This window comes from Diceros bicornis, chromosome 17 (genome assembly GCF_020826845.1).
Source record: "Diceros bicornis minor isolate mBicDic1 chromosome 17, mDicBic1.mat.cur, whole genome shotgun sequence".
Classification (NCBI taxonomy): domain Eukaryota; kingdom Metazoa; phylum Chordata; class Mammalia; order Perissodactyla; family Rhinocerotidae; genus Diceros; species Diceros bicornis.
This window is the reverse complement of record NC_080756.1, coordinates 12,268,043-12,295,109: the sequence shown is the minus strand read 5'-3', so window position 1 is coordinate 12,295,109 and position 27,067 is coordinate 12,268,043. Positions and strand designations below refer to the sequence as shown.

General features: G+C 44.9%; 2 protein-coding genes across 6 annotated transcripts in view; one reads left to right on the top strand and one right to left on the bottom strand.

Moving 5' to 3' along the window:
* RBMS2 (RNA binding motif single stranded interacting protein 2) overlaps positions 1 to 14,900 on the top strand; it is a 90,218-nt gene extending 75,318 nt beyond the window's left edge. For all 5 annotated transcript variants that reach the window (XM_058557907.1, XM_058557908.1, XM_058557909.1 and 2 more), the window contains 9 exons: positions 274 to 431; positions 4,855 to 4,934; positions 5,070 to 5,179; positions 5,502 to 5,548; positions 5,984 to 6,077; positions 10,381 to 10,458; positions 10,790 to 10,900; positions 11,535 to 11,615; positions 12,043 to 14,900. In XM_058557907.1, coding sequence (XP_058413890.1) covers positions 274 to 431; positions 4,855 to 4,934; positions 5,070 to 5,179; positions 5,502 to 5,548; positions 5,984 to 6,077; positions 10,381 to 10,458; positions 10,790 to 10,900; positions 11,535 to 11,615; positions 12,043 to 12,123 — 840 coding nt within the window. In that variant the 3' untranslated portion in view covers positions 12,124 to 14,900. The remainder of the gene's footprint in view (positions 1 to 273; positions 432 to 4,854; positions 4,935 to 5,069; positions 5,180 to 5,501; positions 5,549 to 5,983; positions 6,078 to 10,380; positions 10,459 to 10,789; positions 10,901 to 11,534; positions 11,616 to 12,042) is intronic.
* A 3,087-nt stretch (positions 14,901 to 17,987) lies between these two features.
* The window catches only part of BAZ2A (bromodomain adjacent to zinc finger domain 2A), a 34,540-nt gene continuing 25,460 nt past the window's right edge, over positions 17,988 to 27,067 (bottom strand). Inside the window, 17 exon segments of the mRNA XM_058557885.1 lie at positions 17,988 to 20,859; positions 20,947 to 21,090; positions 21,206 to 21,432; positions 21,838 to 21,984; positions 22,098 to 22,230; positions 22,334 to 22,431; positions 22,433 to 22,624; positions 22,816 to 22,967; positions 23,074 to 23,229; positions 23,345 to 23,567; positions 23,728 to 24,392; positions 24,911 to 25,055; positions 25,253 to 25,312; positions 25,417 to 25,597; positions 25,808 to 25,882; positions 26,190 to 26,404; positions 26,797 to 27,051. Coding sequence (XP_058413868.1) covers positions 20,694 to 20,859; positions 20,947 to 21,090; positions 21,206 to 21,432; positions 21,838 to 21,984; positions 22,098 to 22,230; positions 22,334 to 22,431; positions 22,433 to 22,624; positions 22,816 to 22,967; positions 23,074 to 23,229; positions 23,345 to 23,567; positions 23,728 to 24,392; positions 24,911 to 25,055; positions 25,253 to 25,312; positions 25,417 to 25,597; positions 25,808 to 25,882; positions 26,190 to 26,404; positions 26,797 to 27,051 — 3,234 coding nt within the window. The 3' untranslated portion in view covers positions 17,988 to 20,693.

Below are 27,067 nucleotides of genomic sequence, written 5' to 3'. Positions count from 1 at the left end.
TAGTTCTTAAAGAGACAGCCAAAGCTTCATCGATGACTTGTATTACGGGCTTGTACAGTACTGGAAATATTAAATCTGCTTTTTTTTTGCCTGGACTCAATATACAATCCATGGTAGTGGACCTAGTTGTTACAAATCGTTGTTAAGATTCTCTTTGTTCATGTGGCACCCTTCCTACTATCTCTTTCCTGAGATGTCATTTTGTGGATAAGGGCTGGTGGTGGGAGAGGGATAAGAGATGTAAGCTTTATTTTCTCACATTTATTTCCACAGCAACAGGAGCAGGACCCCACAAATTTGTACATATCAAACCTCCCACTGTCTATGGATGAGCAAGAACTGGAGGGGATGCTGAAGCCCTTTGGCCAGGTTATCTCCACTCGAATCCTTCGAGACACCAGTGGGACCAGCAGAGGGGTTGGCTTTGCAAGGTGAGAGATGCCAAGAATGGGAAATGATGAGGTTAATAAAGAATGTCACTTAGAAGGTCACCAAAAAATCTGTGCCGCCCTCTCCCAAGGAACCAAACTATTGGCCAAAAGTACTTGACAGTAATCAAAATTTCATTTAATATAGGTCACAATACTTACAAGCCCGTTTGCCCCCAGTTCTTTATCCTTTCCCTACTACTTCCTGCTATGCTAGCCTTTGTTCCTTTGATCCAGACCCAACCAGAATAAAATAATTTGGTATATTCTTATAGTTTACTGAGTAGTTTCACATCCTATTATCTCATTTAATCTTTATAGCAACCCTGTGAAATAAATATTAATTCTCCATTGTATAGATAAGGAAACCAAAGTCTCCAATATGAGGTGATTTGCCCAAGGTCTCACAGGAGTGGGTGGTGGAGCACAGCCCTAATCCTTCTGGCGTCAAGATCAGTAGGATGAAGTGGAAGATTCGGTCTACTTTTTCAGATCTGTTCAGAGACTTGGATTCTAGAACCAACTCTGCCACTAACTGCCCCTGTGGTGTCAGACCTTTGGGAGTTTTAGTTCACTCTGAAATGGAGGTTGCTTTAGATGAGGGGTTTTCTTCAGGTGTTCCCTAGAGCCGCCGAGTTCTCCACGCGCCCTCTTCTGAGCTTAGGTGTCATTGTTGTAGCCTCCCCTAAGCCCACTTAAGAAATGGTTCTGCTTTTATTTACTTTAAGATTTTGTTTGAAAGGAGATTCTGTTGCTTTTTTAAAAAGTTTGAAATCTACTGGACTAAGTGATCTGAAGGTACCTTTGTGTTTTATAATGTCTTGTCTGGTCCAGGAACACTACCTTCCTGTGGAGTGTTTCAGACCTTGGGAACAAGGAAGAAATGGGGCCTCTTCCCTAGCCAACTCTTTCTTGGTGGCACCACCTGCTGGCAATCCCAAGTATAATTAAGGGGGAGTTCCTAGGCTGTGGTCATCAAACTTTTTTTGCTCCCCTACTCTCTTAGAGCAGAGGTTCCCAAACTTTTTCAGTTCATGGCACCTTAGTTGTCTCAATAATTTTTTTCTCTATACCAAAAGAAATACTTACCAGGTCAATTTATTAAGTAATGAAATGGTCTAAACAACTCAAAACGTGTTTATGTCTTTGTAACGATTTTGTAGCTATTTGAAAAAATATATTGAAAGAGAAAATATTTTTATTTAATTCTTACATCGCTATACTTACTAATGGGATGTGCACTTGCTGGACACTGCACAACTTCTCAAACCTTGGACTCAGATTGGACACTTGCACCCTCATTTTCTCTTGTACATTGGTTTTCATAATTATGGTACTTGCTTTTGTCATAGCAACAGTTGAAAAACCAGCTTTGCAAAACTACGTTATCAGAAGGATTGTAGGGTGATCTAATGTTGAAATGGTGAGCTATTTAGAGTTGGTAGCCCATACAGTATCCACCAGGTGTTGCTGTATTTCCTCCCTGAGCTCACCACAGTGGCCCAGGGTGCCTCAGAGCCCAGTCTGGAAACTGTGGCTTTGAAGACTTGAAAAACTATGAAATCTCTTGCATGTTTCTGTGTTAATATGTACAAATTTTCTTCATACATTTAGATTCTGCAAAGTATAATTCCCGGAAAATTATAAATATTGACCCTTTAAATAAAACTGTCATATCATTTTTAAATATATCCAAATGAGATCTAGAGCATAGATGTCATAGCAGGGTTTTTTTGTGTGTGTGAGGAAGATTAGCCCTGAGCTAACATCCATGCTAATCCTCCTCTTTTTGCTGAGGAAGACCAGCTCTGGCTCTATTGCCAGTCCTCCTCCTTTTTTTCCCCAAAGCCCCAGTAGATAGCTGTATGTCATAGTTCCACATCCTTCTAGTTGCTGTATGTGGGACACAGCCTCAGCATGGCCAGAGAAGCAGTGCGTCAGTGCACACCCGGGATCCGAACCCGGGCCGCCAGTAGCAGAGTACGCACACTTAACCGCTAAGCCACGGGGCCAGCCCCTCGTAGCAGTTTAATACACAAAATCATCCATGTTAAAAATACATGGGGCATTTCTTTTTTAATAGTCATACCTCTCATATCATTCTTACAGTGTTCCTTTTTTTCTTCTTGATCTTATATTTCCATTCAATTTCCCTACAGAATTGTATTCTAGTGTAAAATATTTTTATAGTTGAAAGTCTTTTTTTTTTTGGTGGGGAAGATCAGCCCTGAGCTAACATCTGTTGCTAATCCTCCTCTTTTTGCTGAGGAAGATTGGCCCTGAGCTAACATCTGTGCCCATCTTCCCCTACTTTATATGAGGGACGCTGCCACAGCATGGCTTGATAAGCAGTGCATATCTGAACCTGCAAATCCCAGGCCACCAAAGCGGAGCGCGCAAACATAACCACTACACCACTGGGCCAGCTCTGAAAGTCTTTTTGTGGATCATTCTGTCATACTTCACTGCAACAAAAATATGTAATTAATTTTTTTCCTGTGGCCATGAGGGCTATATGTATTAACCCATAAGAATTATCTTTATAATTATTAGTTCACAGTTTCCTCAAACAGCATAAATATATTAAAATGTTGATACAAAATTATTTTATTTTATTTTTATTTTTTGTGAGGAAGATCAGCCCTGAGCTAACATCTGTCACCAATCCTCCTCTTTTTTGTTGAGGAAAATTGGCCCTGGGCTAACATCTGTGCCCATCTTCCTCTACTTTATATGGGATGCGGCCACAGCATGGCTTGACAAGCGGTGCGTCGGTGCGTGCCCAGGATCTGAACCTGCGAACCATGGGCCGCTGAGGTGGAGTGCGCACACTTAACTGCTGTGCCACCGGGCGGCCCAATACAAAATTATTTTATATAAAGTAAATTTTATTGGAAATGCTTCTGTGACATGGATAAGTTTTATTTTGTTTAGATTTTTCTAATTAGGTCATGTAGCCATCAGTGAATATGTTGACGGCTATAATAAGATGGGGTTTAATATCGGTTCTATTCCTGTTTTTTGTTTTCACTCTGAGAAACCTTGTTTACATAAATAAGTAAATGGGAATGGAGTTTAGTTTTGTTAAAATAGGAATTCTTTGAATTCCTTCTGAATTATATGCCAAGAACCAGGGTGATCTGTTACCAAAACTGATTTTTTTCTGTGTCAGTTGACAACTTGCTGCATCCTTCAGCTTTGTTGGAAGGAAAAATTGGTAACATCTGACTTAGAAAAAGATTTGTAACTCAGTCATCAATGCCTCATGTTGAGTTTTGGGATGAGTGTGAAGTAAATTGAGAGGAGTGGTTGTGAGAGAGGACTTGAGCCTTGATCGTTAAGTGATCATGAGCTCTCTTACAGGAAGATCAGTTTTAGGAAAGAGTTTATGAGGAAGTTGAGGTTCTGAAAGTCATTCTTTTAAAACTCTCCATGCCTGCTCACCCTTTGAAAGACTAAGGAGTAGGAGTAACCCAACTAAAGACTACCGCTCTAGGATACCTAATGTAGTTTCTCTTAAGGGTTCCGTTTGAGTCCTTTTTTTAGTGACCGCCTTCATAGGAATGGTTCATATTTTTAGTGGTTATTGGCATGGAAAATAGTCTAAGACTTACTTTAAATATGGAAAGAGAGGAAGATACCGTACCTTGTATTAAATAGGCCTTTATAATTTTTAGAACACATTTATATACATTATCTCATTTGATCTGTAGAACCCTGTGTAGTAGGGTAGGGGGATATTATCTCTAAAGCAGAAATGAGGAATGGGTTCAAAGGGTTTTTATGCATGTCCTAACTCACAGAGCTTTGGGTGGTGAACTGGTGCTGGAATCTAGATTTTCTGATTCCTTACTCAGTCCTCTTTCCCCAACAAGATACTTTAACTCAGTGGTTCCCAACATTGTTTTTTCTATCACTATGGACCATAAACCCTGTCTTACTACTCTTTCCTCCTACAGATGCGTGAAATCTTAATGATGTTATCAGTAGCTAGTTAAACCTTGGTAGTTATAACCAGAAGCGCATAATAAATATTGGCATATTCTTAGCTTGTGCAGTTTTATCAGACTGAGGGAACAATTTCCATTAGGAATTTTGTAATAAAAACTAATGGTAACAGCCACTATTTATTGTATTCTTATTTATGAACCAGACACAATACTAGGCCCATCCATCAGTATCTTCTTTGGAATATTCATATCTTGAAGATCTCCATTAATCCTTTCAGGACCCCTACAGGAGCCAGTTAAGAGAACCTTCATTAGAAGCTGGGGTTGCCTCTTCTAGATTTGTGTGGAAGAAACTGTTTCTATAGTCACAACTTTTGGAGCATTTGTGGGGCTGGGAACTTAGAGCTTTCTCTTTGAATGTAGGGAGAGCATAGATCCTGGAGAAGCTAGAGCCTAACCCCTCTTGTGCTCCTTAGGATGGAGTCCACAGAGAAGTGTGAAGCCATCATCACCCACTTTAATGGAAAATATATTAAGACACCCCCTGGAGTACCAGGTGAGGCATCTGGGAATCAGGCTGAGAGGGCCACAGGTTGTTACTTCCAGTGAAGATTCTGGAGGAGTTTTGCATGAGTGTGAGTGGGCTAAGTGAGGTGGGACTCAGCTGCCTGTCTACTTTCTCTCTTGGCAGCCCCATCTGATCCTTTGCTTTGCAAATTTGCTGATGGTGGTCCAAAGAAACGACAGAACCAAGGAAAATTTGTGCAAAATGGACGTGCCTGGCCAAGGAATGGAGACATGGTAAGAGGACCTCTGAGGAGACAGGAGTACTAAGAACATTAAAGTGAAATGGAAATTACCATGGCCTGATTTCTGTGAGCTTAGTTGGCAAGCTTGAGAGCTACAGTATGTAACTGAGAGATGCTGGCTGCTTACCATGTTCTTCACTGTGGGTCTTGAGTGGGATTTTACAACCAGAAAAACTCTGGAACAGCTGTAGTGGGACATGTCCAGACTTCACTTTAATCAGTTGAGCCAAATACATCCCAGCCTTGACATTCTGGACTTGCTCCTGTTTTCACCCAAGTGCTCACAATTTGAACACTGTGTTCTTTATTTATAGGGTGGTATGGCCTTGACCTATGACCCCACTACAGCTCTTCAGAACGGGTAAGCGTGTTTTATATAATCAGGCCACCTGAAAATGACAATAGCCTGTGTCCAGGCACTCTGATATTTCATCTTGATTTTTTTTCTTTAATTTTTTTGCTGAGGAAGATTCGCCCTAAGCCAACATCTCTTGCCCATCTTCCTCTTTTTGCTTAAGGAAGATTTGCCCTGAGCTAACATCTGTGCCAGTCCTCCTCCATTTTGCACATGGGTCTCCACCACAGCATGGCTGCCGATGAGTGCTGTGGGTCCGCGCCCAGGAACTGAACCCAGGCCGCCAAAGTGGAGCATGCCCAACTCAACCCCTAGGCCATGGGGCCGGCCCTCATCTTGATTTTTAAACAGTAGTTAGTGGGAAGTTGCTGTGTCTATCAGTGAGGGCTCTTACCTTCTTGGTTTCCTGTGACTTTTTATTGATGAGTTTCCTTCCTACAGGTTTTACCCAGCTCCTTATAACATCACCTCCAACAGGATGCTTGCTCAGTCTGCACTCTCCCCATATCTTCCATCTCCTGTGTCTTCATATCAGGTATGTATATGCCCAAAAAAGAGTGTGCTAATTTTCCCTATCATAGTGTTTTAGATGAAGGAGTTTAGGCTGGAAACTACTTGTTGTTTTTGGTTTTTCCTTTATACATATTACACACAAATAATTTTATGTAAAAGCATAACCTGTGATCACATTATGTATATATAGACTGTTGTAGTAGCATCCTCTTACTCTCTGTCCACCACCTGATAAGTAAACCCATGTTAATTTCCTACTATTTTCCATATTTTTCTTCATGTGCATATACACACATGTATAGTGTTTTGAAAGTCATTGTTTATTTTACAAAAATTAGACCATGTTAAATATATTTTTTACATTTTACTCTTCTCACTTAAAAGTAAACCAGTGATTCTCAAAGTGTGGTCCCAGGACCAGCAATATCAGCATCATCTGGGAATTTTAGGAACACAAATTCTTGGACTCCATCCCAGATCTACTGAATTAGAAACTCTGGGGATGGGTCCTAGCAATCTAAGTTTTAACAGCCCCTTCAGGTGATTCTGCTGCAGGTAATGTTGAGATCCTGTGTTCTAACTATTTCTTTTTTTAATAGTTGCATTATATTTCATGCTGCAGATATATCAGAATTCTCCAGCTATTCCCCAGTGAAGGGCATTCACTTGGATTTCAGTTCTTTTCTCGTCCAGATAATGCTCCAGTAAACATCCTTGTGCCTATATCCTTACATGCAAGTGCTTTTATTTCTGGGGGCTGGAGTCCGAGGAGTGGAATTGCTAGGTTGAATAATATATGACCTTTCAGTTTTACAGATGTTGCCAGATTGCTTTCCACAAAGGCTGTGTCAATCACATATCCACTAGCAACGTATGAGAGTACGCAACTCCCTCCAGCTGTAGATGATATTGCTCTTTTTAAATTTTTCCTATCTTGATGGATATAAAGTGCAGTGTTACCTTAATTTGTGCTTCTCTGACTGCAGCTAAGTTTAAGCATTTTTTTTTAATGTTTGTTATATTTTGATTTGCTCTTTATACGCTTGGCCCATTTTTCTGTCTGGTTATTTTTTTCCTATCAACTTAAAAAACTATTTGTATATTATAAGTATTAATCCTCTGAATGTTATCTTTGTTACAAGTATTTTGTTCCAAATTTAACTTTTTTTATAATTTTATTTATTTATTTATTTCCCCCCAAAGCCCCAGTAGATAGTTGTATGTCATAGCTGCACATCCTTCTAGTTGCTGTGTGTGGGATGCGGCCTCAGCATGGCCGGAGAAGCGGTATGTCGGTGCGTGCCCGGGATCCGAACCCGGGCCGCCAGCGGCAGAGCGCACGCACTTAACCGCTAAGCCACGGGTCCGGCCCCCAAATTTAACTTTTGTCCATTGACTTTGTGGTCTTCAAACCAGCTATGCATCAGAATCACTTGGAGAGCTTATTAAGCCTAGGTTGCTGGGCACCTTAACAAGAATTTCTGATTCAGTAAGTCTAGGGTGGGAGGCAAGAATGTGTATTTTTAACAAGTTCCCAGATGCTGCTCCTGCTGCTACTGCTGCTGGTAAAGTTTAAAATTTATATAGAGTTAAATATGTCTGCTTTTTCACTCATAGCTTTTGACTTTCTTAATTAAAAAGCTCTTCCCAGGGGCCGGCCTGGTGGTGTAGTGGTTAAGTTTGCGCACTCTGCTTCTGCTGCCTGGGGTTCATGGGTTCGGATCCCGGGCACAGACTTATGCACCGCTCATCAAGCCATGCTGTGGTGGTGTCCCACATACAAAGTAGAGGAAGATGGGCACAGCTGTTAGCTCAGGGCCAATCTTCCTCAGCAAAAAGAGGAGGATTGGCAACGGATGTTAGCTCAGGGGCCAATCTTCTTCACCAAAAAAAAAAAAAAAACTCTCCAATCCCCATATTGCACATATGGTCTCTAAGATTTATTTCATTTTTTTACATTTAATTGTGTAATCATCAGGAATTTATTTATTTATTTATTTATTTTTTGTGAGGAGATCAGCCCTGTGCTAACATCTGCCAATCCTCCTCTTTTATTTTTTGCTGAGGAAGACTGGCCCTGGGCTAACATCCGTGCCCGTCTACCTCCACTTTATATGGGACACCGCCACAGCATGGCTTGCCAAGAGTGCATCGGTGCACGCCCGGGATCCGAACCGGCGAACCCTGGGCCGCCACAGAGGAACGCACGCACTTAACCGCTTGCGCCACTGGGTCGGCCCAGGAATTTCTTTTTGTATATGGCATAAGTTAGGGGTCCTTTTGTATTTTCTTTAAAAATGTTAATCAGTTGTCCTAGCACCAGATTATTAAATAATCCATCCTTTCCCCAATTGAAATGCCACCTTTGTCATATAATAAATACTGGGATTTATTTCTGTATTCTTTATTCTCTTCCAATGATATTGTGTCTGTTCCTATTCCAATAATGTATTGATTTGATCACATTGACTTTTGTAATATGTTCTAATATTTGATAAGACAAAGCCCTCTCCTCCACTCTTTCATATTTTTCTTTGCTATTTTTTGGCATTTATTCTTCTGTATTAAGTTTATTTTAATCTAATTTTTTAAAATATGCAAGGATTTTAATAGGAATTACATTAAATCTATGTATTAAACAGAATTGACTTTTTAAAAAAGCATTAAGTCTTTTCACCCAAGGTATGGTATTTCTTTTCATGTTTTCAAATCTTTATGTCCTTCAGTAAGATTTTAGTTTTGTTTATGTAGGTCTAACACTTTTCTTGTTAAATATATTCCTAAGTTTCTGTAATTTTTATAAGCATTTCTATATGCTTATTGATACATGGAAGGAAAGCTGTTGACTTGTGTTCATCTCTCTTGTATACAGCTAAGTCACCAAATCCTCTTAGTACTACTAGAGTTTTTTTACTTGAATCTCTCAGGTTTTTTAGGTATTCAATTATATCATCAGTGCAAAATAAAGGTTTTTTCTTCCTTTCCAATTTTATGGCAATTGTGTTCTTATCTAATTGCATTTGACCTTACTATAAGATAGGTTACTATAATTGCAGTGGTTTTAATATTTCTCTATTAGGTTAATATTAGTGGCTAGTTTTTGGTAATAGTCTTTAATATTTGTAAGTAGTTTCTTTGTAGTCTCTATTTGACTTTGTGATTTTTTTTTAAATAAATGGCTCCTGAATTTTCTCAAATGTCTTTTCAGCATCTAATATTACACTATGGTTTTTTCCTTCAGTTTTGACTTATATTTATACAGTTTCTGATCTTGAACAATCCTTACATTCATGGAATAAACCCTACTTGTGATTCATTTCTAGCTTCTCATTGCTAATTTTTTTTGTATTTTAAAATTGAGATATAATTCACATACCATAAAATTCTCTTTATTCTTTTAAAGTGTACAAGTCAGTAGTTTTTAGTATATTTACAAAGTTATGCAACTATCACCACTGTCTAATTCCAGAACATTTCATCACCTCAGAAAGAAACTCTGTACCCATTAGTAGTCATTCCCCATTTTCCCCTACCCCTAGGCAACCACACACTTTCTGTGTCTATAGATTTGCCTATTCTGGACAATTTCATATAAATGGAAGCACACAATATATGTCTTTTGTGTCTGGCTTCTTTCACTTAGCATGTTTTCAAGGTTTGTTCATGTTGTAGCATGTATCAGTACTTTCTTTTTTTATGATTGAATTATATTCCATTGTATGGATATACTACATTTTGTTATCCATTTATCAGTTGATGGCCATTTGAGTTGTTTCCACCTTTTAGCTATTATGAATAATACCGCTATGAACATTTGTGTACAATTATTGTGTGGACATGTTTTCATTTCTCTTGGCTATATACCTATGAGTGGAATTGCTGAGTTACATAGTACCTCTATGTTTAACTTTTTGAGGAACTGCCAAACTATTTTCTAAAGCCGTGGCACCATTTTACATTCCCTTCCACAGTGTATAACACTTGTTATTCTGTCCTTTTAATTATAGCCATCCTAGTGGGTGTGAAGTGGTATCTCATTGTGTTTTGATTTACATTTCCCTCGTGAGTAATGGTGTGGAGACTCTTTCATGTGCTTAGTGGCCATTTGTGTATCTTCTTAGAGAAATATCTATTCAAGTTCCTTGCCCGTTTTTAAATTGTGTAATTTGTTGAGGTGTAAGAGTTGCTAATATTTTTTAAAGAGTTAATGTTTCTATCTTCTGAGAGGGCACTTCAACTTTTTCTGAGTTTTGCTGAACATTGTCGGAACATTGGGTGAAACATAGTTTCTAGACAATTAACGTTTTTGTTTTTGTTTGCATTAGAGAGTAACTCAGACATCTCCTCTACAAGTACCTAACCCGTCTTGGATGCATCACCAGTCATACCTCATGCAGCCTTCAGTGAGTGTTCAGAAGTGGGCAAAAGCCAAAGAGGCAATTTGATGTAAAGAAAAACAATGAGATTTGATGACAGGAGATGTGGGTGTGAGTTTTGGCCCAGTCTCTTACGCAGCCCAGGTGTATGACCTTAAATTCTGTGAGTTTGTTGTTCTGAGAGAAGGATCCCTCCAGACTGATGGGCAGAGTGCCTATTCCTGTTGCATAGTTGGGTTACTGCTCACCTATCATTTCCAAGGATTTTGAAATGTCTGTCGTGGTAGCTATGAATCACTGCTTCAGGCAGCCTCACGGGATGCTGCCAACTAACCCTGTCCTTTGTTGCTTCCTCTAGGGTTCAGTTCTGACGCCAGGGATGGATCACCCCATTTCTCTCCAGCCTGCCTCCGTGATGGGACCTCTTACCCAGCAATTGGGCCACCTCTCCCTCAGCAGCACAGGCACGGTAAAGCAGGATATTTTTGATTATCAACTCCTACCGAGGAAGGAATACCTTTGTAAAATTCTTCAGCTGTAAATACTTATGAATGAGGTTGGGAATCACTTCAGCATCATTGAAGGCACACTCAGAATGGGAGAGAAACTAAAAAGTAATCCATGAGCCAGGAATACAGCCATTCTGCTCCCCAGCCCACTTCTTTTAACTGATTCCTACTCATGAAACTAAACAAATAGTGTTTCTGTCTACATATTAGTTTATCTAGGAGTTCATACACATTTCCTAGAAATCCTTATCAAAATAGTAACAAGAAGAATAGATGAAGCTCATTGGGTTTCTTGTAGGTCTGCCGCATTCTGATTTGCACAGGAGGGCTTAAAGGCAGACAAGGCAGTGCATTGAGGAAAAGCAGAAGACAGTATGGAAAGAGGAGGAAAGGAAGTCATGTAGGTAGAAGTCTCTCTAAGCCAGTGTACTTTAGAACCACCTGAAGTGCTTTTAAAAAGCACAATTAAATTAGACAATTAAACTAGAATCTCTGGAGATGGAACACAGGCATCAGGATTTTTTAAAGTTCCCCAGGTGCTTTAAATGTAGCCAAGGACCACTGCTGTCAGCTCACTGATGTTTCTTGTGCTAGTATATGCCAACAGCTGCAGCTGTGCAAGGAGCTTACGTTTCCCAGTTCACCCCTGTGCCTTCTTCCAGTGTTTCAGTTGAGGTAAGAGCCTTATAATCGCTTTGGATTGAGAGTAGGAAAATGAACAGAGGCAGATTTTCCCCCGATCAAGATCTTCCTCTCACAGGGATGCTGATTCTGTGGTCACAAATAGCTGGTAGGTATGTGAAGAATGTAGGAAAGAAAGACTTCATCTGTGTCCTTGAATGAGGCCCTTCCTCACGTTTAGCCAGATAGTAGTTAATACCAGGATGCTGTGTGTGTTGACTAGTGTGTCTTGGGAAGAGGATAGGCCGCTCTAAATGTTGGGGAAGTAATGCTGTGAGTGCGCGCACATGTGTGCGTGTGTGTGTGGGAGTGCGTAGGTCAGGGAGGGCACTCAACTCTGGGAGGGTTTTAGCTAGGCTGCTTCAGTGGGAGGTGAGGAAAGGAATGCACCAGGTGACTGTCCCCCTTGGCTGTGGTTCAGGAGAGCAGTGGCCAGCAAAATCAAGTGACGGTGGATGCTCCCTCAGACCATGGGGTCTATTCTTTCCAGTTCAACAAGTAACAGCGGTAAGAACCACACGCTGAGGGGCGGGGTGTGCTGAGCAGCCTGAAGTCAGACAGGTTCTCATATTTGTCATCTCCCCTTCCTACCCTCTCTGGCTTATGCCTCCTTTAGGAAACTCCCCTCCCATCTTTGTTGAATACAAATGAATTCTTGGAGATGCTGATGTTCCCAGACTCCAGAGGGCTAACCCGGAATACAGACCATCTGTGGGCTCTGCTAAGGACTGACGCTTGGCCATGATTTTTCACAGGCCTGGGCCTAGAAAAAGGAATCTCTGCACTCCTGCCCTCTGCTATTCTCCATCCCTAACGGAGCCGGGGGGACCGTCACTTTCTGTGTGTGCTAGCTTCAAGGAGATCAAAAACACTTTTTTTCTTTCTTTTGAAAAGAAAATTTTATGTTTTTTTTGTTTTTTTGTTTTTTAACAGCAATATATACCCCAAAGAGATATGGTGGCTGGAGCTGCTTCTTAACAGTTTTTAATGTGTTGGACTTATTTGGGGAGGCTTTAAAAAAATTTGTTATAAAAATTTCATAAATTCTCCTCTAAAAAAAAAAGAAAAAGAAAGGTGTGGTGCTAGAATACGGATGAAGGAGTCTGACTGTGGGCCCTTCTTACTGAATTTAGTTATGGACCTTTTTGGTGTGTGTAAGAAAATATGCAGACTTTTGAAATTTTGTTTTATAAAGCTCTTGACTCACATCTCCCATCTCTTCTTCACATATTTTATGCCTTCTTTGTCTCATCCAGATTGTTCTTTTTCTCTTTTCCATACAGTAGAGCCTGCATACTTTGCCTTTTTATAATTTTTAATTTTCTGAAATTTTTTTGGAATGAAATTTCCTATGGAATTTTTGGGGACTGGGCAAGGAACAGGTAGAACATGAAGCAGGCAGTGGAAGTCGCTTTTCCTCCCTCTGCCCCGCCACATCCTGGGAGAAAAGACTAGACTTCACCTTCAGGAAGCAGAGATGTGACCCAGGCTTATTAGAGACAATCCCACATCCTTTGGAAGCCATCCTTGAGCCAAAATTGGATGAAGAGTAGGTCTTCTTTGGCAAGTTCCAGAAGGGTGGACTTACTGACTTCTGACTAATTCTTCTCACGGCCAAGGCCAACGCACTCTTGAGGAAGAATCTTCTCCCACTACAGCTTTTCAGGAACACTTGTTTTCCTGCTTCCTGGAGGACCTTCTTTTTTGCCCTGGGTCTCAGGCCCTTCTCCTCCCCATCGCACATTACTGTACTCAGAGCCTTTCCAGTTGTGACCTTGCCGAATCCACTTAGGCTTCTTCCCCACTGTGGAAGGTCAGCTGCTTTACCTCTAGACCAGTGGTTCTCAAGGAGGTGGTTTTGTCCCCTGGAGGCCATTGACAATCTCTGGAGACATTTCTGATTGTCATGCCTGGGAGTGGGGGCTGTGTGCTACTGGCAGCTAGTGGCTAGAGACCAGGGATGCTGCTAAAGATCCTATAGTGCACAGGACAGCCCCAACTCCCCCAGCAAAGAATTATGTGGCTCAAAATGTCAGTAGTGCCAAGATTGAAAAACCTGGGTATAGAAGGTGTCCGTCACTCCTGTAGCAGATCACTTGGTAAATTCCCACCCCAACCGTGGACACACAGTGCCTTTTGACAGTCATGCAACTAGAGGGTCCTTGAATTTTCCCTAGGCTTTGACCTTTGACACTTCTGCATACAGCAAGAGCTGTCCTTGAAAGGCTTGTACTGTTGTGCGCATGCCACATGCACACACACATTCAGAGGGACTGAGTGGGGACTGTTCTGTGTGTGCAGTGCAGGGGTGGGAAAGGACAAAGCTCTCTGTAACTGTCCAGAGCAACCTGCCCTGCCCTGGTATGTTTGGGCCCCTTTTCCAAGGAACCAGGACATCAAAAATAATTTTCCTTCTTGTGGAAGGACAACAGGGAGCTAGGATAGAAAAGGGCAGTGAAGCCTATCTCATTATTTTCAAGGTCAGGAGTCCTTTAAAAAAGTCCATTTTTTGCTCTTTAATTCCATGTCTTGTTGCAAGACCTGACTCTGTGTACATGGAGACAGACAGGAGAAAGCCTTTGCCCATCTCCTAGGAAATAAGATCCTGCACCTGTCTTCTCCCAAGTCACTCACTTATGCACTGAATGGAGAGTTCTGCCCCCCTTCACTTCAGGGTCAGGTGCCTTTCCACTGGACATTCAGATGGAGAGACAGGTGTTCATTAGCGTGGCTGTAGGGAGAGGAAGATGATATTGGGGGCGGGGAGCTGTACACAGAGCTTGGGCCCAGCTTTCCCTTCCCTCCCACCCATCCCAGAATTGAGACTCTCAATGCTCCCTATCCCTAGACTGTCCTTTTGTACATCCTAGGGGTAAGGGAGTGGGGGACAATGGGTAGGATGTTAGGTGTAAAGGACAAAATTGCCACTATTTTTTCATGGGTGCTTCCAAACTCAGGAAGGGCTTATCCAATGTACAACAGCCCCACGCTCAGTAACCTTCTAGAAGGGTTTAGCTGGGCAGGTAGCTCATTTCTGAGTCTCCAGCCCTTAGTCAAGGGAAGTACACCATAGATTTCTTGTCAGTGGCGTGGAAGAAAAAGAAAAATCTAGAATCCTGTTCATTTGATTGATAGTTTGGGGAAACTTGCTCTGCTAGGAGGTTTGGTGCAGTTGGGGCCTTTCATGGATGGAAACTGTTGATGTCACTGCTGCCCCTTCTCTGCCTCCCAGAACTCCTGATTCTGCTTTCTCTGTATTTAAAAAAATATTCAAATGGCCGTGATTTTGCTTTGTTTTGTTTTAAATTCTGAAGTTGTATTTTTTGTGTTCTTCTCATGTGCATCTACTTAATGGATTCTATTAATGCGTGTTTCTGCATTGGGCAGGTTTGGGCCTGGGAAATGATGGGGAGCCTGAAGTTATTTTTGTAGTGGTTAATGGCATTGTGGAATTTTTTCTTGGTGTTTTTGGGTTATACTAATATTTTTTCCCTAGTTGTTAGTTCATTTCTAACAATTAGTTCATAACATGAGTGAGTGATGGGAGAACGCAGAGAAAAGGAATGAGGGGTACTTTCTCTCATGAAATAGCCTACTGGTGGCAGTGGTGGGAGAGGAATTGTAGGGGAGCCTTCAAGCTCCCAGCCTCTGCCTGGGCTCTTGAACACTCTGCCCAGTGTTTTCTGAATCCTGTCTTCATGGAGCCCAGACCATACTCTCTGCACTTCACATCTCGCCCCTACTCATAACATTCTTAAAATATTTTAGTACTTTGTGTTTTTCTGTTTTCAATTAAACAGAACATACCAGTGTCCCTTCCCCAGATAGGCTCAGAGCGTGCCTGTCCCATCTCATGCCAGTGTTATTACTGCTCCTCTCATGCTCTGAGATGATACTCAGACCCTAGGCTGATTAGGGTGTGATGGAGCTTAGGGAGGGAAGATGTGGGAATGATGATGGGGAGAGATGTTATTTTTAACCAAAGAATTTGAAGAGCTGCCCAGACTAGGAAGCCTTGTGGCTCTGAAGAGGTAAGAGCCCTTATCAGTAATAGATAGGGGTGGTAGGTAGGTAGGAGGACATTACTTGCACTGAGGGTGAAGACTAGACTTTGCTGCTTTACCGATCAAACCTGGGTTGGGCCACCCCAGCCCGGTTGCATTCCTCTTCCTTTCCTAACTTCCTGATGGGTGAGCTCATTCACCTCCTTGGTGCCTGGAGTGCTCACTCCCTGTGCTTCAGTGTCACCCCTTTGGGGGCCTACATGTGGGTTGTTACTTTGCACCACAAAGGTGCTGAGGCCTTGCTGGAATGGAATGTTGCAGGGGTCCCCAACAGTGGAATCTAGTCTCCCAGAAAAAAATCATTGCTACTCTCTTCTGCACATGTCCCACCTTCTGGGAGAGCAGCAGGATTGCACTCATGAGGGGCTACTTTGACCTTCTTAATCAAGGGCAATAAACTTGGGTTGGTGATCAGGTCAAAGCTTGTCCCCAGGCTCTGCTAGACCAGCTTTAGAGAAGAGGGTGCGTGGTATGAAAGCCAGTCTGTAAGGGCTAGGTGTTAAATCTTGTGCCTTGTCACAGATTCTTCCTGATTCCATCTTGAACCATTTACTCCATTTGTGTTTCCCAAATTTTATGTTCTTCCAAGCAATTAGCAGCTCTCTCATATTTACTCAGTTTTCACCCCTTCTTTTCGTAGGAGGGTCTTCCTTCAGCAGCTGAGACCGGCCTGTGAGGTCTAGCACCCTTCTGATCGTTGCTGAATTTTCCTGTACTGCCCTAGGGTGGTCCCCACATGACTGTAGTAGTGAGAAAGCTAGGCCCCCTCTCAGGCCATTTACCACTGTCCTTTCTCCCTGGCATATCCACTTGTTCTGAATAAACCTTCATTCTCCAAGCATATCCCAGAACTTCCTTGTCCTTGTTACAGATCTACCTCACAATTTCACAATTCAGCAAGGACACAAGCACCTGGTTTACATCTATCCTTTACTCTCTCCTTCCCGTCACGAGGGTTAGGAAGCTGGGGGCTAGACAGGGCTCATGATCAAATGCAAAAACTTGGTTATTTCTACTTCTAGAATGTCGTCTTTGGGATTTTTTGCTCATTAACCACCCTAGCATAGTGTGAACTCTTCACTTAGGTCTTGCTGTGGTAGGCCAGCAGGGTAGGCCGTGTCATGACTGCCTAGGAGATTAACTAATGCTTGGGAGCCACCCCCAGGAACACTAGCATTTGTAATTTCTCTAGGGCTCGAAGAGGATGTTCCTTCTCTACCTTGTTCCAGTTAGTTTAGAGGGTTCACCAGAACAAAACGTCCAGCTTGGAGGAGGAGATTTTCAGCCTCAGTGAAGAAAGTTCTTGCCTCATTACTATCCTCCCAAGACACATGTTTTTTGAGTGGTGAGTGCTCTCTTGCATGCACTTACCACCTTGGACAGGAATTAATTTTTTTTTTTTTTTGTGAGGAAGATCAGCCCCGAAGTAACATCCATGCTAATCCTCCTCTTTTTGCTGAGGAAGACCGGCTCTGAGCTAACATCTATTGCCAATCCTCCTCCTTTTTCCCCAAAGCCCCAGTAGATAGTTGTAGGTTATAGTTGCACATCCTTCTAGTTACTGTATGTGGGATGCGGCCTCAGCATGGCCGGAGAAGTGGTGCGTCAGTGCGCGCCCGGGATCCTAACCCGGGCCGCTAGTAGCGGAGCGCGCACACTTAACCGCTAAGCCACGGGGCCGGCCCAGGAATTAAATTTAATTTATACTCAAACACATTTTATATATTTTCTTTACCCAGAAAAATTTTATACTCTGTACTCTTCCCGTGTCTATGCCAGTGCCTCCCTTCTAGCTTATTCTTCCTTTTCTGACCTGTGATAGTCTCATGTTCCTTCCCTACAATTTGGTAGAGCTTCGTTTTGTCTTATTTCAACTTTTGTTTTAAAATAAAACACAACAATTTACCTCCTGGTGTCTTATCCATGGGTGGAAGCTGGGAAGTTGGTGACAGGGCCCATATTTGCTACTACGGGAACACAAGTGGCAGCTTAGCAAGCCAAGGCCATGTCTCACAAGGCAGGAACTGGGCACACTGAATCCCACTTTGCTCTAGCACCTCAGCCAGGAGCACTAAGAACCTATTCCATCCACATAAGCAGAAATTCTGCTTTTGATGCTTCCTGCACAGGAAAGGCCAAGCTTGGAGGTTTAGGGATAGGATAAACCTTGGAAGTTTAGGAGCATATTGCTCCCTTGCCTGCTGCCTCCTACACCAAACCAGTCATACTCACCCTAACACCTTCCCCTTGCAAACGTGATAAACTACATTGAAGGGAAGATAAATACACAGAGTCTTTTGAATCTCTATCAAATGTGGTTTTTATTCAACTGACAAGCACTTTTCTACAGCTGCACTTGTGGAACATCACATGGCAAAAACAGGAGTTTTTTTCTCTAGACTTTTTTCCTTTTTTTAACCTTATTAAAAATGAGATTGGTCCTAAAAATATAGAAAGAAATAAATTTAAATTCACAAAAAACTGTACATTATCAAAAAGTCACTAAAACACCACATTTGGTTATATAAAAAGTCAAGTCCCTTTTGTTGTAAAAGGAACATGGTAACTTGTTGGTGTTGATGGTGTGGTTTCTTCCTGTTACCAGACTGATAGGGGGAGGGGATACAAAGGGGCAGGGGGTGGGTTTTGTTATTTTTTTTTAACCTGCCTTCCCTACCAAATACTCTTATTTGTCAAGAAGAGAAAAATCCACCTAGCTCAAGGGGCAGTGAAGATGAGGAAAGAAAAGTGAGAAATGGCCCCTTTGATCATGCCCCACCCCACCCCCCTTCAGGCCCCACTTCTTCAAACTGAGGCTAGGACTCTACCCTACCTTAAGAGTGCCTGGTCCCTAGGGAAGAGAGGGAGCTGGGAGAGGAACACAAAGCAGGAACAGTTGCGATTTCACTCCCCCGTCCACCTCGCCTCCAACAATAAAATTAATCTAGTACATTTTATACCAGGGGAGAACTGTCATGGGGAACAAGAAGAGCCCCCAACTCTTAACAGTTCCAAACGTCTGACTAACACAAAGTTTGTTACAGCGCAGTTATTTAGATAAAATATAAATATTTATGCATAATATAAAGTCAATTCAAATATTCTTCAATCCACCTCTTATTTAAAAGCAAAAAAAAAAAAAGGAATCTCAAATAAAATTAAAAGTTTTGAGGTTTATCTGACAGAAAAGGCGACTTTAGAAATAGGCTATGGGGGAGAAGGGGCATAAAGGAATAAGGGGCTGCCCCAGGACCTCCACTGCCCCCTACCCCCTTCAGTGGCCAGTCAGTGCTGCCAGAAGTAGGAGAAATGCTCCACCTCACCCGGTACCCCCCTCCCCACCAATGGAACATTTCTCAGATGCCTCAGCTCTCCGCTTGGGCCAGCCAGCAGCCACCTCCCCAGTGCAAGTACCCGTAATCTCTGATGGGAGGGGCTCTGCTGAGCAGGAAAGCAGGGGGCCAGGGGCCAGGGGCCCGTGGCTAGAGCTGGGAGTTAGCAGCTTTCCTCGCACATGTTGGGGCTTAACTTGGGCATAGTCACACATAGGGCAGTGGAGGAGCCAGAACCCCTCCTCCCTACTCTCTTGTGCTCCGGGGTCTCTGCTGCTGGGGAAGGGGTCCTGGGGTATGAAGTAGATAAGGGAAGGAAAGCACAACTAAACCCACAGAAGCTCATGGGATTAGGAAAAGATCCAGTTCTACCCCCCTCCCTGCAAAAGCTTAAGACTCAAAGCTACTGAAAGGAGAGGGAGTTCCTGCTGAAAAGATTGCACAGTTTGAAGAGGCTGGAACAGAAATGACTGGGAGAGAGAGGAGACACACAGCCTTGTACCCAGAAAAACTGTTCCTGTGGTTTCCTAAAGACAAAAAAGTGATGGTTTGTAACAACGGGTAAGGTGGGAATAAAAAAACATATTTGGGGAAACTGAATGGATGCCATCAAACAATACAGGGGCACAATCACAGCATCCTCTCTCTCTCTCTCTCTCTCTCTCTCTCTCTCTCTCTCTCTCTCTCACACACACACACACACACACACACACACAGACTCTCTCTCTCTCCGAGGCCAGTCAATTGCTACCTGGCCTCTATCTTGGGGGTACGCCCAAGCTCAGCAGTAGTTGTCCCTGAGGAGTTCCCAAGAGGGAGGTTTGGGTAAGAAGTAGGGAAGGAGGCTAGAAGGCCCAGGGTGCCTCCCTGCCCTCTCCCCAGCTACTGAGTTTTAGAAAAGGCTAGAAACTCAGCGTGAGGAGTAGCCAACATTATAGAGGGGATAGCTATTGGCGGGAAGATGAGGACAGAGAGAAAGACAGGGACCTCTGAACTTTTTTTTTTCCTTTGAAGGGAAAAAAAGATTTGGGGGAAATGGATGGAGGAACCCGTACACGATAGTTTTACATTATTGGATGAGAGAAAATCTGAAAGAGGGGAGAGGAGGGAAAAGGAAAAAATGAGAGAGAGAAAGAGAAAAGCAGGGAAGGGACTGAACATGGAAGCAGCATGTTCAGGGCCCGGTGTCCGGCTCGACACACTTAGGAGTTAAGTCCACTTTACTGGCCGTCACTGCGGGTCCACACACAGTACAGAGTGTTTCTCGGTTTCACACATTCACTAGAACTATTGCTATTGTTAAATAGCCCCAGAATGCTGGGGCATGTACAAGGAAGGAGAGGAAGCTGGGGGGAGGAAGTAAGGACTTCTTTCCTCCTCCTCATTTTTAATTAGGAAATAAAACAAAGGAAAAATTATTTTTTCTTTCTTTTTTTGGCTTTCAGTCCAGAAGGATCTCATCTCTGTCCCTCTTATTTGAGGAGCGAGAGGAGGAAAGGGAGAAAGGGGTGTAGGGGTAAGAGGATGTAAGTGCTGCCAAAGGTAGGGTCAAAAATCAGGGTTATGCCTCTGACTTGAGTCTGGACCCAGGGCAGCATCAGCAGGTAAGAATGGCAGGGTTTTTTGTTTGGAGGGCCAAGGGAGATGCCACAGTGTGACTCCCCACCTCCCTTGCCTCACAGATTGGCCTGTTTTCCCTGATAAAACTCCTCCCAGCGGCTCTCGAAGAAGCGGCGCATGATGTGCCCAGCTTTGCCCACTTCAGAGTCATCCTCGTTGAAGGTCTGGCAGTTGTCAAAGACCAGGAGTGCGTCAGCCGCAAACTCCTCTGAGCTGGTGTACCTGGGCAGGGGTGGAGGCAGAGCTGTGAGCTGGGCAGGAGTTACAGCAGTGTCAGAGGAGCTGGGAGAGTTGCCAATGTCTACTTACCCTCCCCGGAGCAGCCGCTCCCGCATGGTGGAAAAATCCATAGGGTTTTTGATGATGCGCCGGTACCCACTCACCAAACGTGGGTTCACAGGCTCCAGGAAAGGCCAGGCTGCATCATGGGACTCCATCTCCATCAAGATAATCCTATTGTTAAAGGGATAGTGATGGCTGCATCTCAGGAAGCAAATACACTGACCCCTCCCGGCCCTTGACTCTGGCAAAGATAGAGCCAGTTGTCCTCAGAATTCACTCAACTCACTCGCAAAATGTGAGATCACTGTGGTGGTTCCGCATGGAGAGGCGCCGCCGCTTGGAGGGGGACAGCCCTTCTTCTGAGTACCGAGGCACTGCTGGGCTTTCTCGGCCCCTTGACAGTACCCGGCGTCGGCGGCTGTCACCCTCTGGGAAGTTCAGCACATAACTACTTTTCCGCTTCTGGCCTCGTTTTGGGAAACCAGGCTTCTGAGTGAATTCTCCCTCTACCTGCTGAGGATAGAAAAAAGATAAGATCAGCAACAGCTGGAGATACACTCTGCCTGCCCTCCAGTTCATGACAATCCCTACTTGTCTCAGTGTGATTGAGGCTTCAAAATACTTGCATGTGTAAGCCAGCATGTGTGAATTTATTTACATAATCCTGTAAGATAGGTAAAAGAAAGAGTATAATCATTCCCATTTTACAAAGGAAAGCAACAGAGGCTATAGAAGTTCAGCGACTTGTCCAAAGAAGGACGAGAACCCAGGTCTCCTAGCACCTAGTCTGGAACTCTCTGCAAGGAGAGTCTAAAGGCATGGTAGGAAGTGATATTTGCAGGACTGGTGGTCAATGGGATGGGAAAGAAAATCTCTGACTTCTGCTTGGGAGTGGGAATGAGAGAGCAAAAGCCTTACCTGGGCCAAACAGACAGCACAGAACCAGTCTCCTTCTGGGACAGCCTCCATCTTGGGCCGATGGCAGTAAATGTGGCAGCCACGGTCACACCCATCACAAAGCAGAAGAAACTCATCGTTGTCACCCTTCCGGCAAACTAGACAGGTCTGGACCAAGGTTGTGAGGATGCAAGGTGAGCCCTCAAGCCTCCGCCTGCCAGTGACCCCGCCCACCCTGGCTGGCTGCCTCCTCAGCCTTCCCAGGCTCTCTGGCCTCTTACCACTTTGTTGACGGACTTCTCCCAGGCAATGGACCTCTCCAGCTGGCCCAGGCACAAGCACACCTGCGCTGCACTTCGGCACCGTTCAAGCGTCTGGCGCCAGGCCCGAATACGAGGGGTGATCTCATATGATCTGGATCGAGACAGAGGTGATCTTTGGATAAGGAGCAGGATCCATTAAACGTATCCCTTCTCCCCAAGACCAATGATGGGGGGGGGTGGGGGGAGTCACTCACATCTCTGTAGTGGTGCACTGGGGGGCACTACTGGGTGTGCTGAGCAGGGCCTTCTCCAGCACAACCTCATGAGCTGGCCAGAGGGGCTCCCGTAGGTACCCGCCGCTCCACATTCTGCTCCAGGGCAGCCAGCCGCATCACAGCCAGGTCCAGAGGGTTGGTAGTTTTACGCTGGGGTGCCAGACCTTCCCTGCCTCGACCTCTCCAGGTGATATCCTCCTGGGAGTCGGGCAGATGCTCACAGTAGGCCAAGTCTTCACGAGTAGAGTCTGGGCTAGGACATGTCCAGCCCTGCAGTAGGAGAGAGGAATAATCAACTCTTCATTGTACAGGAAGAAAATTAAGCATAGAAAAAAGTGTGACCCATTTAGAGTAATGGGAGGTCACTTAGGAAAAACCCTGGATCCCCACTTCACAACAGGGAATGAGAGATTAATACCCTCCCCTCAACAACCCCCTACCCAGTGCCAGCCCCAGTGTACCCGAATCTGCAGATCAGACAGGATAACCCGCTGTTCCAGCTCCTCTACCCACTGAAGCACAGCCAGGTCTGTCTCATACGTCTTCTCTTTGGGGGACCAGCTTAAAATCCCTTCTTGAAAGGCAGGTAGCTGACTGGGCTCAAAGATGGGATCTGAGAAGACAGAAGGCAGAAGGCCCATTAGGCCATTGTCCACAGCAGCAACTCGACGTCTACCCTGGGCTCTTCAGCTCAGGCTAGGTCACAATATCTATCTTACCAGTTGATGGCCGAAGGCAGACTTCCTGTAAGAAGTCCCTATGCTTGTTTAGGTGTTTGTGAAGTGCCTTCTCCCGGATGCCTCGGGGGTGCAGGGCCTTGAGTGTAGCATCCAGTGTCTCAGGATCTCGGATCCACCACCAGCCCGAGAGCATCTCTGTGAACAGTTTGTGTGTGTGGGGTGGGGAGCAGGGACCAGCTACGAATCACAAGGCCCACATTAGATACCATCCCTACCTATACTCTTACCCCGTCCACCCAAGGTCACTCACCAGTGGGGACAGGCTGGGCTGTCAGCTGTGTTAGGTAACGCTGCTCCATCTGTTTGAAGAACTTACTAGGGGGTCTCCCTCTCCGTTTTGGCTGTCCCAGCCCTGTGGGACTTTGTGGTGTTTCTCCAGGGTCTCCTGCTCGCCTCTTAGGGGCCACCCCAGGCAAGGGGGTGGAAAAGAGCTGCATTGGAGAACAGGGGTTGGCAGCACTGGGTCTGTTCACCTGTGAATGAGATGAAACATAAGGGGATGAGGGTGTTTTCATGTTTACAGGACCCTAGTGGCCCCATCCCTTCTGCCAACTTCAGTAGCAGCCCACAGCCAGGCAATGGAGCCTGTGGCAAGATGAAGTACAGTGCACACCACTAATTCTGGCTACTTACTGGCTTGGAGGAGGCAGGTAGATGGAGGGAAGGAGTAAGCTGGTCCTCAGAAACTGCAGGGGGTGGTGTAGGGACAGCATTGCAGGGTATCTGGGCTGAGAAGTTAAACCAGGGAGCTTGAGAATCAGGGCTGGATTCTGCCTCATCAGGCTCTGGCTCCTCTGGGGGCTGTGACGGGGTCGGGTCCAGTTTTCCGGGGCTGCTATCAGGCGTGAGGACTGAGCTGCTCAACAGGGAGCCATGGCTCTGAGTCTGGCTTAGCCAAGACAGGAAGGCTGACTGGCTGAGGTCATGCTGGCTCTGACCCAGAGACAAAGGGGAGCCTTCTGGCTCCAGGAACCCATTATGGGACTGAGTGTGGGACTGAAGCTGGGTCTGGGGCTGAGGCTGGGCATGAGTCTGAAGCTGAAGATGGGGCTGAGTCTCAGGCTGAAGCTGGGCCTGCGGCTGTTCTGAACCCTGACCCCTGTAAGGGGATTTAAGGTGTCTAGGATGCATAGACCCAGGCTTAGTTTTCCGAGGCCGGCCTCGGGCCCGGGCAGGAGAACTGGTGGAGGTGCTGGAGCCAGCTAACTCCCTCTTCAGAGAGAAGGGGGCTGGGCTGGGTGCTGGATGGGCTGCCACTTTCAAGGAGTCAGTTTCCTGCTTTATCACATCCTCAGGAACTGTAAAGAGAAGTGAAGAGCTTAAGACACACACTGATATATAAGGGGAAAAAGAATGTGTATCAACTATAGGCTATAAGCTTTCTTTTCCTCTTGGACTTAATCTCCCCCTTTTTGAGATTCCACTGGGAAGAGCTTATACGCCAGTGGACACAGTATCTGGGGAAACAATGTTCTCCCAAGTAATCAGCAGCAGCATAATCATAAAGCAGCATTTACTGAGAACCAACTATATATCAAACACTATTCTAAGAGTATTAACTCACTCTAATTCTCTCAATAGCCCTATGAAGTATCCATAGTATTATCATCTCCATTTTACAAATGAAGACACTGAAGCATACGGCTGGTGAATGGCACAGCAGGTAGGCAGGCAGTCTGCTTCAGGGCCTGTGCTCTTCACTATGCTATACCAATTCTCATAAAATGGAACAAGCCCGAGACAACTAGGCAGAGGAAAAGAAACTGTTTAAGTTTTGTTAGATAGGACTCAATTCAGGTTCCCATGACACACCTACCTAAGCAACCCTCTGTTCCTTCCACAAAGACACCAGCCAAATAGGGCAACACCCAGTAGCGGCGTCTGTAGCGGTCCTGACCCAAGGAGACTGCCCGAAGCATCTGGGATGAATGAAGCAGCTTTTTGCGAAAGAAAAGCTGACGCTAGGTAGGCAGTGGAAAAGGAAGATGAATAAAAAACACATTTCCAGGGTGGTAATGGTGACTTCATCCAGTATATGGAAGAAGGGCAAGGGCTCTCAGCTTCCCTATAAAATTGTACCATCTGGGCCCAACTCATAAGGTGATCAATTCTCGCCCAGCCCACATCTCCAGCTCCTGGGATGTTAGAAGCACAATACCTTGCTGAGTTTTTCTATCTGGCGCTCCAGCTCCGGGATGCTAGATGCTGTAGCATCAACCTGGAGAAGAAACAAGTGGACACCGAGAGAAAGGGAATTATCAGATTCAAGAAGAGAAATAATCTGTTTTCCAACTCCCACTTTTCTTGGTCTGCGGCTAGTACCTCTCCATCTCTTCGACCCCTACGGCCATGGATAGCTGCTATAGTCTCCTCCTCTTCCTCCTCTTCCATGCCACTGGTCTCTTCCATGATCCGAGAACTGCGCCTCCGCCCCAGGCCTTCCTCTGGCCCTTGTATCTCTACCTCAGGCCGCCCAGTTCGCTTGGCCAGAGCAGTTTTCAGTCTTGAAACAGACAAAGATTAAGGGAAAAAGTAGTGAGGAAAGTGATACTGCCCCAAAAAGAACACCGGGAATCTAAGCCATCTTGAGCGCTAGGGTAAGCTCCCAACCCCAGGGAGGGACTAAGGACATCGAGTTCCAGGCAAAAGTCCTGGCTATGTGTCACCCTTTCCCTCTTCTCTCTCAGGGCCCTACCCTCTGTCTTGTCCCTACCTCCGGAGCCGGCCTTCAACAATCCACTTGTTTTTCCTGTAGCTGGACATACTCTCCAGAGTCTTGTCAATTTCACTGCAGGAGAATAGGGAATGGAATTTTGAGGTAGAAGTGGCAGCACACACGAAAAAGAAGGGAGTCTCAAGGGCGAAGGGGCTGCAGCTGAACAAGGAGTTTCAGCCTAGAGCCTAGATTGGATGAACAGCACAGGCAGGCTTAGGTTCTCCCAGGGAAGGCACTAAGATTCAGTCCCAAATCACTCTAGCATCCCCAGAGCATGGCAGTGGACAGACATCACCTAGGATTTCTAGATGGCTAAAGCCCTCCCCCATCCCATTCTGACCACGGCATACAAGAAACCCCCCTGCCCCCAGCCCCTCACTTGATGATGAGGGTGGAGCCATTGAGCTCATGCACCAGGAAGGCCAGGACAGCAGCCTTCTGTTGGGGTGGCTGGGCCTGAAAAGGCTGGGTGCGCAGGCTGTCACAGAGGGCTGGCTCCACTCCGTATGCCATGAGGAAGCAGCGCAGGATCTCAGACACGTTGTCTCTTGTCAGTGGGATCTCAGATACCTTCTCGCCCAAGATCTTTAAGGACTGTTTGGATGAGAGCACAATGAAAGTTAAGAGAAAAAGAGGAACAACTCAAGTTGGGTGAATCTGGGACAGGAAAATACAGTAGGAGTGAACTATGGGGTTAAGGAAGACAATGAAAGTTGCTAGGATAAGATGAGAGAAGACAAAAGGTGCAAAAGAAAAGGAATAAAATAAAGGAAAATGAACAAAGCAAGCAGAGGGATGTCAGGAAGAGAACAAAACAGAAGGTAAAAATATAAGGAAAACAGAAACAGAAAGAAATTCTATCTCCCTTCACTTGTCCTGATCACTTTAGGGAGGGGCTTTCATGTGTTGAAATTAAAGAGAAAGCAAAACTGAGACAAAGCACTGGATCCCAGGCCCTGCCAACCTGCCCTAGGAAAGGACCTCACCTGACAGTAAGAGGGCAAGCCAGGATCGTAGAGGGCAGCCTTCAGCAGCCGCACCAGCAGATCTTGCACCTCGCCCAAGCTGTCGCCTTGACACAGGAGTCCCTCCTGCAGGACCCCCAGGCTAGGTACATCTTTGGCAGGGTCAAAGCCCAGCACCTTGCCAAAGCTGTGCAGGAACTCCACAATGGTCAAGCAGTCTGAGAAGGCCCCACTAGGCAGGATCAGACCAGGGATGCGTGAGAAGTCAGGCAGGGGCTGTAAGGGGAAAAGT